Source organism: Sturnira hondurensis, unplaced genomic scaffold, assembly GCF_014824575.4.
Source record: "Sturnira hondurensis isolate 20B ecotype Veracruz unplaced genomic scaffold, ASM1482457v3 Scaffold0007036, whole genome shotgun sequence".
Taxonomy (NCBI): Eukaryota; Metazoa; Chordata; class Mammalia; order Chiroptera; family Phyllostomidae; genus Sturnira; species Sturnira hondurensis.
In genome coordinates, this window is record NW_028079667.1 from 2,114,102 (window position 1) to 2,132,562 (window position 18,461).

Sequence of the window (18,461 nt, forward strand, 5' to 3'; positions counted from 1 at the left end):
TCCACTCATCCATTAATGGGCACTTGGGCTGCTTCCATGTCTTGGCTATTGTAAATAGCACTGCAATGGACATAGGGGTGCATATTCATTTTAAATTCGGACTAAGAAAGAGAAGATGCTAAAATCACCAAGGACTGCTTCATTATGAATTAGAAACTTATAACTCAATGAATCCAACTCTAAAATACAAATCATTAGAATAGACTTATTTCCATGGAAATATTAACTAATCATCTCAACAGTAGTTTCCAATCTTAAGCAGAGATGCAAATGCTGCCAGAGTTCCCCAAACTGGAAGACAAAATTAAGCCTAAGTTAGAAATGTCTGCTTACATTTTAGAGCAAAAGGTCAATGACATTATATCTTTACACATTCTCAGAAAAATCTGTCTTCCATTAACATTTATTCCCAAAGGTTATGGAATTCATTATTTTCTCACTTATTCAATGCCCAACTTTACTAACATACATCGTTCCCATTTGGTCTTAACCATTAAGATAATTTTCCTTTCTGAGAAAATACGTCTAAGTTTACCTCCTTTACTAAAACAAAATAACCCTACACTGCAGCATTTCTGAAGTTTCTATTTCTTCATCAATATCTACTTTTAACTATACACAACTATGAGTCATCATAAGTGTCATATAAATTTTTTTACCTTTCCTGAATGGGCTCATCAGCTGATAATTAAAAAACAGCACCTAGCAAATCACACTGCATATAGTAAAACCATAAAGACTGGTGGCAACCAAAGCTTAGAAGACACCCTGAGATAAATAACAATTTCACTAGTATTTCCACTCTACTTCTGTACCAGGGGCCTCTAAGGTGTCACTTGTCTTCAATGACATATTCAACTAAAGTCCATAAGGGAAACATTGAAAAAGAACCCCAAAGTTTTCATGTTATCTCCTGATCTGTCACCACTCTAAACAAAAGGAAACCCATGTTTTGTAATGATAAAGTTACACATCATTGTGAAAAAAACCCCGTAATATTCAGACTTTTGGAATTCCATGTTTCTGTTCAGTTTAATATTTATTCAACAAATATTTATTGCAGACACACTATCATGTATTATACCAAGGACTATTATATCTATTATGCAGTAGGACTTCGACAGTGAACAAGGTGAACAACATCCTTGCCCTTTGTGTAGTTTACACCCACTAATCATATAATGCCTAGGACTGACAAGAATGCTGCATACAACCTCCCAATATACTTGTGTGGATGTTTATACACTCACTCACACACATACACACACTCATATTTTGCTGGTGGTAAATCAAAATGGTACCACCACTTTGGAAAACAGTTTGGTTGTTTCTCATAAAGTTACAAATAGCACACATGCAAGTTGGCAATTTCTTTTTTAGATAGTTTCCCTAGCAAAAAAACAACATGATCACACACAAACTTGTACATAAATATATACAGCAACTTTACTCTTAATCACCCAAAACTAGGAACAACTTAAATGTCCTCCAACTGATAACTAGATAAACCATGGTTCAGCCATACAAGGAAATACTACTCAGCAATAAAAAGGACTGAACTACTGATCCACACAACAGGGAAAATGTAAAATGCATTAAGCTAAATCAAAAGACATCTAGGTTGCTTCCAAGCTTTAGCAATTATGAAGAAAGTTGCTATAAACATCCACATGGAAGTTTTTGTGTGACATATGTTTTCAATTCATTTGAGTAAATACAAAGGAGCATGATTAATGGTTGGATCATATGGTAAGACTGTTGAGTTTTATAAGAAATCACCAGTCTTCCAAAGTAGCTGTACCATTCTGCATTCCCACTAGTAATGAAAAAGTTCCTGTTCTGGCAGGTATGGCTGGGTGTTGTCCTGCAAACCGAAAGGTGGTGGGTTCAGTCCCAGTTGGGGCACATAAGAAAGGCAACCGATAAATGCTTCTCTTGCACACTGATGTTTCTCTCCCCCGCTCTCTCTCTCTCCCCCTGCCTTCCCCTCTCTCTAATTAAAACATTTTTTAAAAATTTAAAAAGAAAACAATTCCTGCTGCTCCACATCCTTNGCTGGGTGTTGTCCTGCAAACCGAAAGGTGGTGGGTTTGATTTCCCAGTCAGGACATGTGCCTAGGTGGTGGGTTCAGTCCCAGTTGGGGCACATAAGAAAGGCAACCGATAAATGCTTCTCTTGCACACTGATGTTTCTCTCCCCCGCTCTCTCTCTCTCCCCCTGCCTTCCCCTCTCTCTAATTAAAACATTTTTTAAAAATTTAAAAAGAAAACAATTCCTGCTGCTCCACATCCTTGTCAGCATTTTCAGTGTTTTGGATTTTTGGCCATCCTAGTAGATGTGTAATATTTCATTATTATTTTTCAATTAAAACTTTTATTTTAAATTAAAAATCTTAAAGGCATTTGAACATATGTTTTAAGATATAGGCATATCTTTCACATTTTAAAAAGTAATCTTTGCCATATTCTGATAATCTAACATGTCATCAATACTGAGAAAGGCATATACATACTACTTACAGACATCTGGAAGTTACCAAGATAAATAACAATCTTATAAAAAGTGAAAAGATTAATAAAATGATAAACAAAATTCTGCCAATAAAGGTAATTTAAAAATACTTAGATTTACAAAATTAATGAGTTATACAAAGATCTCAGTGTCCATTTAAATATTCATATTTTCTTTGATCAAAGGCAACATATTTAAACCTTTTTGTGAAATGTTTAGTTATTATAAGCTTAAAATTATATGTGTGTACTATGGCATAATTCCCCTAAGGGTTATTCATCTGTTGCATCCAAAATATTTTTCTTATGTTTTTTCCATGTTCTGATTAAGGAAATTAAAGTGATTTTGTTTGGGTATTAATTTAAACTATAAATGTAGGATATTTTTCTTCTGTAAGTTACTCATTTACACATAAGAATACTTTAAAAATCATTTGGTATTATGAAAATATTATAAGGCAAATTAAGTAAAAGAAAAAGATATTTTTAATTTATGGATTACAAATCATATTCTTCCCAGAAAATATACACACATACATCTGAAGCATAAAGATTATATTCAAAAGTATGTTTTAAGAACTTACTACAAGTAACATTTTATACTGTATTTGTTCTCTTGTTTTTCAATAATTTTAGTTCAAATAGAATACCCTGGATTACTTTTTCTTGTTTTTTTGAAGAGCCTAAAGTTCCCTTATGACTGCCTAAAGACAACAAACTTCCTCCAAGCAATAATTTCCTTTCTTGGCATAGGAAATACTTGTTTTCTCAACCACCTCTGAACATATCATAATAAGCGAAATCAGTACAATATGTGATTCTCTGTCTTTTTGAAACCAAACTGCAATGACATACAAAAAAAAAGTTTAGGTCTGGGTGTTATCCAATGAAAACTTCCCCAGATGCCTAAATCCATGGAATCTACACAGGCAAGAAAGGATTTTTTTAAGCTATTAGTTTGAACAGTCATCAATAAAAGATGCTTTATTGACCAATCCCAGTAGCAGCAACTAAATCAAACAACTATACTAAAGTGAAAGTATGAGAAAGATCTATTGAATAAAACTAATGGCAGTCTAAAATGTAAGTGCTGATTAGTAAAACTGTCATGGCTTATTCAAAGAAACACTAAAATAACACGTCACAGTCTCCTATCACAGCACACACTAAAGTCCCCTCTAAAAATGTAGCTCTTGCCCTGGCTGGTGTAGCTCAGTGGACTGAGCATGGGCCTACAAACCAAAGGATTGCAGTTTAATTCCCAGTCAGGGCACATGGCTAGGTTGCAGGCCAGTTCCCAGGAGGGGATGCATGAGAGGCAACCATACATTGGTATTTCTCTCCCTCTCTCCTTCCCTACCCCTCTAAAGATAAATAAATAAAATCTTTAAAAACATAAAAGTAAAAAAATAAAATAAAAATGTAGCTCTCAACCAGGTATGATTTTGCCCCTCAGGACATTTGGCAATGTCTAGACATTTTTAGTTGTCACAACTTGAGGGAATGGTACTAACTGCATCTAGTAAGTAGAAGTCAATGGATACAGCTAAGCATCCTACAATGCTCTTGACAGGCCACCAATCACAAGAAATATCTTCCTCAAAATGTAAATAGTACCAATGTTAAGAATTCCTGCACAAAAATGATATAAGCATTAAGTCCAGAGTACATGTTAAATGAGTGATCAGAAAGTCAAGTACAACTGGGAAAACTATCGTATGATAGAGGGAAAGGGGAAAAGGTATGAATTCCATATGCCCACAAGTTCTTGACCAAAGACATCCTGGCTAGTTAAAATTGTCTCTAGGTGCTAAGACAAGCAGATAGGTATTCCACCAAAGGCTGAGCATCTCAGCAATTTCCAAATGGAGACAAATTACAGGTTATAACTACCATTTGATTAGCACCAACCATTTAAAACATTATCCATAGTGTTTTACATGTATTAATTCACTTAGAAATCACAACTACAGTAAGTTGTAGGTATTTTACTTACCTGTATTTTAGAAAAGTACAAGGACCTTATTTCTAGTTACACGGCTAGTGGCTGGCAGAGCTGGGATTTAACCCAGGTAGTGTGATTTTATAGTCCCAGTCTTATCCAATATACCAGGGGTGTCAAACTAATTTTCACTGGGGGGCCACATCAGCCTCATGGCTACCTTCAAAGGGCCAAATGTAATTTTAAGGCTGTATAAACGTAACTACTCCTTAACTAGGGGCAAGGAGCTCGGCACTGCTGCCAGGTAGAAACAAGGTGCCAGGTCAGATAAAACAAGGTGGAGGGCCAGATTTGGCCCATGGGCCTTGTGTTTGCCCCCTGTGCCATACTGCCTTACATGCTGGACCTGGAAAAGTCTGAGGACAGAGCAGGAAAAAGAGAAGAAACTTCACCAAAACTCTAGGCCTTTTCCTGAGGACTAAGCAGCAGCCATCAATTCCTAGGTGTTAGGTAGGGGAACTGAGAAAGACACAGCTAATATAACTAACTACAGAAACTGCACATTATCAGAAGACAGATAAGCTCTCTGGTGGGGAAAAGTATGTGGGGAGTGCATATGCGTGATTAATTATGAATTCACTAAAATAAAGTGTGTACCACAAAATTAACAAATAATAATAAACTGTACACTACTTATTATTGTAAGTTCCATAGAGTCAGGAGAATATTTTAGTTAATGTGTTGCTGAACTCTTGTTTCTGTAGCCAATTTATGGCTACAACCAACAAATGAATACCATACCAACATTAATGATGGTTGATAATTTATTTCATTTACATTAAAAAGACAAAAGTGAAACAAAGTCTTGTCAGAACTTTGTCTGTTAATGACATGAGCAATTTCTTTGTTGATAATGATTATCTAGTCCAGAAAAATGTTTAATATTTTGGGGTATTCACAACAGACTTAGAATGTATTAAAGTTTAAGCTGGATTGTTAGTATTTCCTCTATCACTTTGTTAGGACTAGTCAATCAAAAAAATAAGCTCTATTTGTAGCATTTGCCTATTTCTGTTGCACAAACAGTCCAACCTGCATTTGCGGTACAAAGTCTCCCATATGAATGGCAGATTTCAAGCTATCAATAGGAAGCCTACTAACACTAACTTATATTTCAAACATAAATAACCTCAATAGCAAAGATAGCAGTAAAATAACTAGGAAGTAATGTATTTTGAGCATTTTTCTAGTAGGATTGAATTTTGTTATATAATTTAATTTTAACAGGTTGTATTTAATAACTGGCTTGCAAAATTCCTGAAAATTAACACCTGGCACTCTCAATCCAGCACAAGCCAACTCTGGCATACCAATATAAGTATGTGAAATTCTGTCTTCTCCTCTACTATAGATCTTCAGCTTCTTGGAGTCAATTCTGCTTCACTGAAAATTTCAAATCAAATATTGACGTGCTTTGGGCTATACCTACCAAAACATTTATTTTTCTTATGCCACCTCACTTGTTAAGTAATAAGACAAACGAGTTTTTTCATTTATACAAATACACACATCCTATCATATGAGAACAGAAATGAAAATTTTGAAAGAGGAGGAAACAAAGATCATATATGGTCCAGTCATTCTCAACCTTGGTTATTAGCCTCCAAGGAAGAAACGAATTCTTCCACAAAGATGAGGTGAACTAATAAACCAGCAAAAGAGAGCACATGAAATGTTTTTTAAATTGTAACAAATCAAATCTAGTTATATATAAAAAAGATGATACATTATACCAAGTGGCAATTATCCCAGGAATGTGCAGTTGCTTAACATTCAAAACATTCAATATAATCCACCTACATATATCCAAACTAAAAATATGTGCATGATCATCTCAATAGATGTATAAAAAACATCTGAAGAAGCCCAACAACTATTCCTATTTAAAAACAAAGAACTCTCACTTAATGCAAATCAATAATACAAGGACATAGCACCCCACACCAATCAGAATGTCTATTATCAAAAACTCAACAAATATCATATTGACCATGTACAATGCACTCCTGAGTATAATGCACATCCATGTTCTTGTGTACATTATGCATGAGATTATTATACCCCATTAATATACTTACAGTATGAATTATAATACCCATGTATAATGTGCATCCTTATATTTCCCTCAAATATTTGGGCAAAGAAGTACACATTATACACAGCAAAATGTGGTATAATGTGTGAGGATGTAGAGAAGAGAGAACCTTTGTGCAGTGTTGGTGGAACTGTAAACTGGCGCAGCTCCTATAAAAACCAGTATGGAGATTCCTCAAAAATCTTAAAATAGATGTAACACACAACCCAGTAATTCCACGTCTGGGTATTTATCCAATGAAAATTAGAACACTAATTTGAAAAGATACATGTATCTCTATGTTCACTGCAGCAGCATTATTTGCATTAGGCAAGATATGGAAGCAACTTAGGTGTCCACTGATAGACGAATGGATAAAAACAAATGTGTGTCGGGGGGCGTGTATGTATACTCACACATAATGGAATATTATGAAGCAAGAAAAAAGAGGGAAATCTTGACATTTGTGAAAGCATGGATGGATCTAGAGGGTATTATGCTAAGTGAAATAAGTCAGGCAGAAAAAGACAAATACCATATGGTTTCAGCTACATGTGGAACCTAAAAACAAAACAAACAAACAAAAAACAAGCTCACAGAACAGAGATCAAAAGGATGGTTACCAGGAGGGAGGGAGTTAGAAAGTGAGTAAAAAGGGGAAGGGGAATGTAGTCAATAATATTGTGGTAAGTTTACACAGTGACAAAATGATTACTAGAATTAGTGGGGTGATGACACTATAAGGTATAAAAATGTCAAATGACTATATTGGGCACCTGAAATTAATTTAACCAATACAAGATTGTATAGCAACTATATTTAAATAAAAATACATCTGCCCTGGCTGGTGTAGCTCAGTGGATTGAGCACGGGCCTGTGAAGCAAAGGGTCGCTGGTTCGATTCCCAGTCAGGGCACATGCCTGGGTTGCAGGCCAGTTCCCAGCAGGGGACTCACGAGAGGCAACCATATATTGATATTTCTCTCCTTCCCTTCCCCTCTAAAGATAAATAAATAAAATCTTAAAAAAATAAATAAAAATACATTTAATAAGCATGATATAAATAAAAAGGAATATACTCAGGCAGAAAAATGGTATCTATGAAAAATCTATAGCTAACATGATACTTAATGAAATTCTAAATGTTTTCCTGCTAAGATCAAGAATAAGGCAAGGATATTTGCTCTTCTATTCAACTTGTACCGAAGGTTCTAGCCCATGCAATCTAACAAGAAAAATATATAAAAGGCATTAAGATTGGAAGGAAGAATTAAACCTATCCTTATTCTCAAACATATATATTAAAAAATCCTACAGAATCTACAAAAGCTACTAAGGTAAGTAAGTATAGCAAGGATGCAAACTAAAGATAAATATACCCCCAAATCTATTGTATTTCCATATACAAGGAACAAGCAATCAGAAACTGAAATTTTTAAATGCCGTTTATAATGGCATCAAAACTTACATAATACTTGAGTTAATATGAAAAAAAAGATGTGCAAAACCTGTATACTGAAAACTACAACACATTGCTGATAAAAATTAAAGACCTAAATAGAGACATACATCATAGTCATAGAACAGAGGACTCAACATCACTAAAATGTTAATTCTCCCCAAATTGACTTACAGATTCTATACAATCCCAATCAAATCCCAGCAGGTAGCTTCTATAGAAATTGAAAAGCTTATCTCTAAAATTTATATGAAAATACAAAGGACATAAAACAGCCAAAATAACTTTAAAAAGAAAAGAATTAGAAGACAGTTTGATTCTGAGTTATTAAGCTACAGTGATCATAGAAATGAGATACTAGCATAAGGATAAACAAACAGATCAAGAGAACAAAACAGAGAGTCTAGAAGTAAATTCACACACATACAGAGTGGGCAAAGTAAGTTTACAATTGTAACATTCTTTTGAGTTAATAAAACTATTGTAATAATCATAAGCTATATGTTTTTTTCCACACAAACAACTATAGATCTACTTTTGCCCACTCCTGTATATAGTCAATTACTTTTCAACAGAGATACCAAGGTAATTCAATAGATAAGGGTAATCTTTAACAATTAGTGCTGTAGCAATTAGATTGTCATATTCAAACAATGAGCCTCAACCATTACTTCACATGATATATAAAAATTAATCAAAATCAGTAACATGTATTAATAATTCACTTAGTAATCACAACTACTCTAAATTATAGGTGCTTTCATTATGTAAGGGCTAAAATTATAAATTTCTAGAAGAATACACAGAAGAAAATCTTAGTGATTCTGAGTTTGGCAAAGATCTAAAATAACAGAACAAAAGTATGACCCATAAAACAAAAACTTAATAAGTTGAACACCATCAAAATTAAGAACTTTGTACTTTGAAAGACATTATTAAGAAAAAGAAAAAACAATCCACAGACTGGGATGAAATACTTGCAAATCACACAATAAAAATATGTATGCAGCATAAATGACTCTCACTAAGGAGCTCTGACTGGTGTGGCTCAGCAGGTTAGGCGTTGTCTCATGAACTGAGAGGTTGCGGGTTCAATTCCAAGTCAGGGCACAAGCATGGATTGCCAGGTGGGGGTATGCAGGAGGCAACTGATCAATGTTTCTCTTGCATATCAACATTTCTCTCTCTTTCTCCCTTCTTCCCCCTTTCTCTAAAAATAAATAAATACAACCTTTCTAAAAACCTCAATAAGAATTTTTTAATGAAACATTTAACATATACTTCACCAAAAATGATATGTGCAAATAAGCACATAAGATTCTCAATGTCATTAGTCATTAGGGAAAAAAACCAAACCTACTAGGATTGCTAAAATTTAACAGTGACCAAGTGAGAATGCAGAATAATTATAATAGCAGATAATAATGAAAAATACTTCAACTTTGAAAAGCAGTTTCAAGTTTCTTAAAAAGTTTAATATATAACTATGATATGACCTAGACATCCTACTCCTAGACATTTACCCAAGAAAAATGAAAACATACAGCCACTCTAAAACTCAACTGATCACAAATATTCTTAGTTGTATCTATAATAGCCAAAAACTAGAAACAACCCAAATATTTATCAACAGGCTAATAGGTAAAATGTGGTAAATACAAACAATAAAATATTATTCAGCAATAAAAAGAAATGACCTATTGATACACAGGACAACATAAATTTCGAAATAACTTTGCTAAGTAAAAAAAAAAACAATTTTGATAATTTCAGCAAACTGATTCATAGGCAAATTGATTTTTTAAAAATTTGCTCTGGCTGGTGTAGCTCAGTGGATTGAGCATGGGCCTGTGAAGCAAAGGGTCGCTGGTTCGATTCCCAGTCAGGGCACATGCCTGGGTTGCAGGCCAGGTCCCCAGTAGGGGACACATGAGATGCAACCACACATTGATGTTTCTCTCCCATTCTTTCTCCTTTCCTTCCCCTCTCTCTAAAAATAAATAAATAAAATATTTTTAAAAAATAAAAATTTACTTAGAAGAGAGTTGAGGAGCAGAAGGTCCATATAGGTCTTGATTTTAAAACAGCCCAACAGAAGTCCTATATATTAATAAGTTGGTAATACAATTCTAATTTTTCTTCAAGTGTATAGCCCCATTAGAAGTCCCAAGGAGACAAGTATAACCCTAACTAGCAGGATATTTAAGTAGTTTGTACAGAGACCCAAGAATACCCAAATCCTAATATTATACCCTTAATACCCTGACTCCAAGTAACTTGAATGGGTAGATAGTGATTCAGAAACAGTTCATTTTTATTACCCAGGAACAGCAAATGTAACTGCCATTACAATGAAGCTTACTATTCACCAAACTTAAAGATAACAGGGGAAATAATGTTCCCATTTCTCTAATGAATTTTCACACCAGCAATTCCTCTCTCCATTTCCTAATTTAGTCACTAATATAGACCCTGACAAAGTAAAAAAAAATGGTTTGAATTTTTCTATTTGTACTCTTGTCCTCCAAATTCTCTGTCCTCCTAACCCAACAGAGCTCACATCCCTCTGAAAAGGACAGTTAGAAAGTACTCAAGTAAGCAAGAAAAAAAGCCACAGAATTAGAACAAAGTTTCCACCCTGTTACGTACTCAAGAGGCTATTACATAGTTACAAAGGACCCATCCAGTGCATTTGGCCTGTATTCAAGGATGGGCATGCAGTCATCTGTCTGATTTCCAGCAGTCTCCTGACATAAAGATCAAAGGTTTCTGTATCTGACTGTTGCAAATTCTCTTTGAATTCCTCTTTCCCCCTATAATTAACCTACCAAAGTTAGTTGGAAGGGGAAAAAACAAAAGCAAGGATGTCTACAATTTAAGATCACTGCAAGTATTCTCCAAAAATTGCTAATCAATAACAAGTACTGTCCAAAGAAAAGTATTCTCCTAAATGAATTGACTGTTCAATATGAAAGATGAGTAAACAGGAATTCACAACACAGTCCTTCTTCAAACCCAAAAGAAATGAAAACAGCTCTGCTGCAATAAATTCAAGAGTAAATTCAAACTGAGACAAGTTACAAGGGCAGCTGTAAAAGGGTCACAGATCATTTAGATAAAATACAGTAAGTATATGAAGAGTACGAGAACTCCTATCACTCAAAGTAACAAATCCACTAGAAAAACTAGATTCAGTCCAACATGTTTAAGTGTGAAAAAACTGAAGTTATAGTCTAACACTTCATATGAAATAAAGTACTTCCATTTTTTCCCTTCTCCTACCTTCCAATTTTAGGCTCTGCCTCTCTAGTGGTATATAAAAATCAAAGAATTGAGTGATACTTCACAAATACAATTTCTTAAGTTTGTTTATGTAAGCAAAATATCTGTGTGTAAACTAAGACTGTTGTATTGTCTCAAGAAAATATAAACACTAATTCAAGAAATCATTTGATTTCTGTTACTAGAAAAGTAAACAATAATATCAAAAACTAAGGATTTAATTAATGAATCATTCTCACAATAAGTAGCTTTTTAAATTATTTTAACTTTTCTATTTTGGGGGAAAGTAACTGCATTCAATCTTTAGCAGAAAGTTGACTGATTATGAAAGTCTGAGAGTAACCACAGCTGTCCCATACTCTTGACCTGAATCAAAAAATACAATGTTTCAGTGCACAGCAAAATATACACAAAAAGGTGTTAAAACTAGTTTTAGTTTATCTGAAAACCAAGGTTTAGAATTTGGAAAAGTCATGTCTAAACCTGTAAGGTTCTATTAAAAACAGTGGTGTGAAACAGAGAGACCTTCAGTAACCAAACTCTGTCTGGGGTAAAACTTGATAAGTCACAAAGAAAAGCTCCATCCAGGAAAGGGTTCTAAGGTGCCAGCAACCTAAATATGAAAAAATTTAAAAGGCAGGGCCAATGCTGACTCACATTGATCCAAAGCAGATAACATTAAACAATGGTTAACTTTTTGGCATGAATAAACGCCTAATGAGAGTACCCACAAATACTCATACAAATGACAGCCAAGAAGGTGGTGTTTTGTAGTGAGCGGAAAAGGTTTGAAGGGAATGGGTGTCAGCTTTAAAATAGTTCCTAAAATAGTTGCTTACAAGGCTAAAGAATAAGAGAACTTACAAAGGCTTTGAATCAAGTTTGGTTCCAGGAAAAGGATACTTTGGCCCCATGTGAAAGCAAAAACCAGCCATTGTAAAATACAGATACCTAGATTTCGTCAGCAGAAGGAAGAGTATTGTTCATCATTTCCCACAAAGGTAGCAGAGCCTTTAACTTGGATTCCTATTTTTTTCCTGGCAGGTAGATACTCTGCAAAAGCAACAAAGCAAACTAAATAAAAAAAAAAAAACTCTTCTGAATTTCAATCCTACAGTCAAAATGCCAACTTCACAAATTCATTCATCAAAGGTTATAGAGGAACAAATGTCCTGTTTTGTTACTTAAACTCACTACCTTCCGCCTAGCTAACCAATTCAGAATTTCCTTCTTGTTTTAAGGCTGACAAATGAGGACAGTATACTTACAACATACTAGGAACAACAGACAGTTACCCAGAGTCAAGAAACAGAGTTTGATATGATTTTCTAAAATCAAGTGGCACATAATCCATGTTTCTATTTCTCCATGTGAATTAAGAGCTAAACAAACATTTTTCATTAACAATTTTTAAAACTTTATTTTGAGGTTGTTTTACAAAAAGAAAAAAAGAAATGTAATGCTTTGTTAGCATTTATCAAAAATCCATTATTTTTAATTGTTAGAACTGTGTTCCCTGTCCTAAAACTTTGGAGTCTAAGATGAGAAAAATGTAAGCAATGACTATTATACTATAAACATTTATGCATTTCCCATTTCTTTCTAAAATGTATTTTAAATTACTTTCCACAAAATATATGTAATAGTGCTTACAAAAAGTTGTAATTTCATAGATGTATGTTAATTCCATAAAAGAGCTACAGAGAACAAAATTCAATTGGAGGAGTTCTTGACTAGGTTGATGACTAACAGTAAAATGTGCTATAAGTACTATAATTCATAACTAATAATAGCAAAAATGATGTAAGTTTGTACACAATTTATACACAAAATATAAATATACTATATGTGTTCTACTGCTAACCCTATCCTCTTACTAGCATTCTAACAATGAGGGAAAAAGGAAAACAGTAACAATATTTCTCAAAGATACTATAAATATTGATTGATACTTGTTGCATATATACATATTATTCTTACTGTATGTTATGACTTTATTTAGTTCTTATCCTATTAAAATAGGCTCCTGCTTAACACTCCAATGAAAATGTTCTCATGAAACATAAATGACTTCAAATTACTAAGTCAATTTTCAATCCTCTTTTCAGTCTGTACGGCTTCTCTGGTTTTGAAACTGAGTATACCCTCTATTTCTTGAAACCTTCCCTCCCCTTATCTTCTGAATCAGAATTTAAGTTGGCTGAAGCATGAGAGTGTTTATGACTAGAAGAAAGAAGGTACCATGCACTGAATGCCCAACTATGTCCAGAAACTGTCCTAGATTATTTGCATGCATTATCACATTGCATTTCACTAAAATTATAAACTACATATTATCAATTGTCATTTTACTGATGAGAAAGTTGAAGTACACAGAAATTATGAAATATCCAATACCTCCCAGCTAATAAGTGACTGGAATGGAATTTGAATATGGGTAAGTCCGACCACAAAATCAAAGCTTCTTTTACTAAATCATGACAAAACTTAATTTTAGACATTGCTAGAAGAAAATGCAGAATAATCACCTCATAATGGTGGAGGGCAGAAAATTTTTCTAAGACCTAAAGAAAAAGAATGACAGATTAAACAACATAAAAAAATTTTAACATTTATAAAAAAAAGTCACAAAGCCAATATGTAAAGAGGAAACTGAAGGAAAAAGTCTCCATAACATTTACAGTAGACAATAAGGTAATGTTCTAAAATATAAACAGCTCTTACATATTAGTAAAAGAAATGTAAACACCCCAAGAGAAGAATTGGAGGTAAAGGTCATGATGAGGTATATCACAAGAGAATTCAGTGCTCAAAAAATGTGAAAAATATAACTCCACTATCAATAAAATAATCATGATTTAAATATATATATATATTTATTTATTATCAGAATGGCAAAGATTAATGTAAGAGTTTCAGGAATAGACATCTGCTATAAAATTGGTGGGAATATAATTTTACACAATATTTCTAAAGGGCAACCTGTCAAGATGTATCAAAATTTTAAATGTGCAATCATTTTAACCCAGCAAGTCTACTTCTAGAGTTTACCCTTTAAAAAAGTGTGCTACGGAGCCCTGGCTGGCGTAGCTCAGTCGCTTAAACATGGACTGTGAATTAAGGGGTCACAGGTTTGATTCCCAGTCAGGGCACATGACTGGGTTGTGGGCCAGGTCCCCACTGGGGGCCATGTGAGAGGCAGCCACACATTGATGTTTCTCTCTCTTTCTCCCTCCCTTTCCTTCTCTAAAAAATAAAAAATCTTTAAAAAAAAGTGTGCTAAGGTATATGTGCATTAGTGTTGATAATTGACAAAACTAAGGAAATCTATTGCCAATCAATAGAGCAATGAATTTAGCATTAAAAAGTATATTGTGTGGAAATGTAAAATGATGTAGCTGCTGTGGAAAAGTATGTCAATTCCTCAAAAAGTTAAATACAGAATTGCCACATAACCAAGTAATTCCTACTTATATAACCAAGAAATGAAAACATATGTTCACATAATAACTTGCTCATGAATGTTTACAGAATTATTTATAGTAGCCAAAATAGTAAAAACAACTCAAATATCCATCATCTGACATCAAGTGAACAAAATATGGTATATTCACACAATAGTGTATTATTCAACCACAAAAAGGAATGAGGTTGTGCTACATGCTACAACATGGAATAATTTGGAAACATTGCAGTAAGTGAAAGAAGCCAGGCACAAAAGGTCACATATTGTATGATTCCATTTATATGAAATGCCTAGAATAGGCAAATCCACAGAGACAAAAAGTGTATTGGTGGTTGCCAACAGATGGCAGGATGGGTAAACTGAAATTGCTACCTCAAAGGTATGAGGTATCTTTTGAGGGTGACAGAAATATTCTATAATTTGATAGTAACAGTGTTCACAATAGAGCAAAAATGCTTTAAAATGGGGAATTTTTTGCTATGTGATATATATATCAATTTCAATGCTGTAAAATTTTTAGGAAGGAGACTGACTTGGAGTAGTGAACACAATGACATATTACAAAACTGTACACCTGAAACACATAAATAATTAAATAAAATTATTTTTAAATCCTCACCTGAGAAAATGCTTATTGATTTTAGAGAGAGGAGGAGGGAGAAAAAGAATGAGGGAAACACCAATGTGAGAAAGAAACATTGATCAGTTGCCTCTTGTATACCTCAACCAGAGGCTGAAACTGTAACCCAGGCATGTGGCCCAGTGGGGAATCGAAACTGCAAGCTTCCAGTTTGCAGGATGACACTCCAACTAACTGAACCACTTTGGCCAGGGCTAAAGCATGAAGTATAGCTACTGATTTTAAAAATGGCCATAATATATTGTTAAATAAAAAAGCAATTTAAAAAAAGAGCAAACAGTATGATGCTATTTATGTGTGTTTATGTATATAGATATATCAGTACATATGTACTGCCCAGAAACAGACAATGGTACTATACTCATATATATTATACTACTAGCAGTCTTGATGACAACCAGAAAGTTATGCTTTTCAGTATTATTTTATTTTTCTTACAAAGAACACATATTTTTTCCAAAAACTGACATTTAAAAAATTACCATCTACAAAGCAGAGTACTATGACAAAAATACACAGAATAGATTGAACCCAGGAGACAATAAGCCAAGATTTTAAGTCTGGGGTCCATAAACCTCAGAAAATCTGTAAATCTGTATAGAAAAAAATTATATCACTATTTTCACTAACCTCTACTTAAAATTTAGTTTTCAAATAGACCTAGATGACCTAGTAATATTAACTGTGATTTTTGTCACTAACACAAATTATATCTTCAAAGCACATTGTGGTTGTTACAGATGTCTCAAAATATCATCTATATCACTACTTCAAATATATATATATCACTTTATGTATATCTATATATATCACTATTTCAAAATCATGGTAGTTAGACTCACTGCTTGATCTTGTCATTTAAATACATTGATAAAGAGGCACATATCTTAATCTATCACAAATTTATTTTTCATATATTCTAGTATTTCAGTATAACATCTTATTTTCTTTTATTCACTCAAAATTTTTATTCTAAAAAGGTTCCACAATGTCCTCCAGACCACTAGACTGTTCATACCAACATTCACCCATATGCACCCATGCATTAGAGGCAATAAGGAAAATCAATCATGAGGATATTCTAGTTATTCAGGCATAAAGTAATCAGAGACCAAATTTACAAAAAATAGAAATCATTCCAATTTTAATCAATTTATCTAATACAAAATTCCTAATTTTCTTCCCCAAATCATCTCCTTCTGATATGTTATATCTGACTCTTCCTTCACATTCAATCACCAATATCGGTTAAAAGCTTTCTCTCCTATCCCAATGGACACAAGTCTATTTCTTGACTTATCACTTCATATTTAACTCAAACCTATTTCTTAACCTGTCACATCATGTTTAATTTGACTCTTTAAAAAAAGAGCCTCCCTCCACCCATTCTGATCTTCTCAACTCATTCTGCAGACCTCAACCAAGTTAACCTTAAATAATCCTTTGAAAACTACCAGCCTGCTCAAAATCACTCAATGTTCCCAATGTCTTTAAAGGTAACATCAGTAATTATATCAATCTAGAGACACATTTACAGTAACTATTAATCAAAACAATCATATAAGTATGCCCTACAAAATGCCATCTAAAACAGTATTGTAACATAAAAGTCAGATATTAATAAGAGAACCTCAACTTTTAGATGTAAAAAGATGCAGCTCTAGAGTTGAACTTAGTAATAAACTTTAATTCCTTACACAGGCATCCAAACCCCATAATAATCATTCCCCAATATAACTTATCAGCCCCATTCCCACTGAAGCTCTGGAAGCTAACCAGAAATTAACTCAATTTCTCTTTCATCCCTGATTCTAGACTCATTTATTTCTGCTACTACATAATTGTTGATGTAATTTCTACTGCCTGAAATGCCATTTGAGTATTCATTTATTTAATGAATAGTTATTAAGCCCACAATATATATTTTACCAAACACTCAGTACCTAGTAGGGGATGTATCAAACACTTGAGCTATAATGGTGAGGTATCTCTACCCTTAAAAACTCATGGTCAAGCCCTGGCTGGCGTAGCTCAGTGGATTGAGTGCCGGCCTGCGAACCAGACGATCGCGGTTCGATTCCCAGTCAGGGCACATGCCTGGGTTGCAGGCTGGTTCCTTGCAGGCTAACTACCAGCAGGGGACGCACGAAAGGCAACCATACATTGATGTTTCTCTCCCTCTCTCCTTCCCCTCTAAAGATAAATAAATAAATAAAATCTTAAAAAAAAAAAAAAACCTCATGGTCTAGTGGAAAAGCAGAGATATAAATCAGGTAAACATAAGGCAATATGGTAAATGTTATGAAAGAGGAATGCATGAGATGCTGGGGGAGTACAGCAAAGACTAGAAGTGTCAGCAAGGTTTCCTACAGCAGAGACTAGTCTACAGCAAAGACTAGAAGTGTCAGCAAGGTTTCCTACAGCAGAGAGAACATGAGGTGAATTATCAAAGAAGTCGGCGAGGCCACAAAATATAAAGTATTGTAAGCGCAAATAAAGCATAATCCAGGCTATAAGTCACTCAGGAACGCTAGGCTAGGCAGTATGTTGCATAGAGAGGAGTAATAAATGATAACACTGGAGAGGCACACAAGAACAAGATCAAGAGGGGCTTTACATATAATGCTGTGAAATCTCCATTTTATTCTAAAAGCAATGCAGCAGCAGGATATCTTGGAAAGTACACAGGTTTAGGAATTCCAATAACCTAAATCTGAACTTGAGCTCTGATATTTACTTGCTATATATATGACTTTCAACAAATCTACCTCTCTAAGCTTCAGTTTCCTCAACTATAAAACAAGAACATAAATTTTAATCAATACTAAATCAATTAAAATTCTAGTAAGTTAATTCATGTAAATTGATATTAAATTAATTAGAATTTTAAGAATTTAGGGGTCAGCAAACTACAGTTTGGTTTGCCAGCAATGAATGGTTTTACATCTTTAAAGAATTGTTAAAAGACAAAAAACCCTACAACAAAAACATACAGGAGATTTTATGTAGGGAAGTTAAGCAGCATCC

General features: G+C 33.9%; 1 protein-coding gene across 5 annotated transcripts in view; it reads right to left on the reverse strand.

Annotated features, from left to right (window-relative positions):
* Positions 1–18,461, reverse strand: part of CNOT6L (CCR4-NOT transcription complex subunit 6 like) — a 98,801-nt gene that overhangs the window by 69,709 nt on the left and 10,631 nt on the right. Inside the window, exons 1-2 of one of the 5 annotated variants that reach the window (XM_037051012.1) lie at positions 13,857–13,873; positions 12,280–12,381 (exon numbers count right to left, since the gene is read on the reverse strand). The exons of 3 other annotated variants lie outside the window; for them this stretch is intronic. Coding sequence is in view for 1 of the 2 variants with exons in the window: in XM_037051011.1 (XP_036906906.1) it covers positions 13,857–13,861 (5 nt within the window). In the remaining variant the exon portion in view is untranslated. Of the gene's footprint in view, positions 1–12,279; positions 12,382–13,856; positions 13,878–18,461 lie in introns of those variants that run through there. One more of the 5 variants, XM_037051011.1, reaches the window with a different exon arrangement.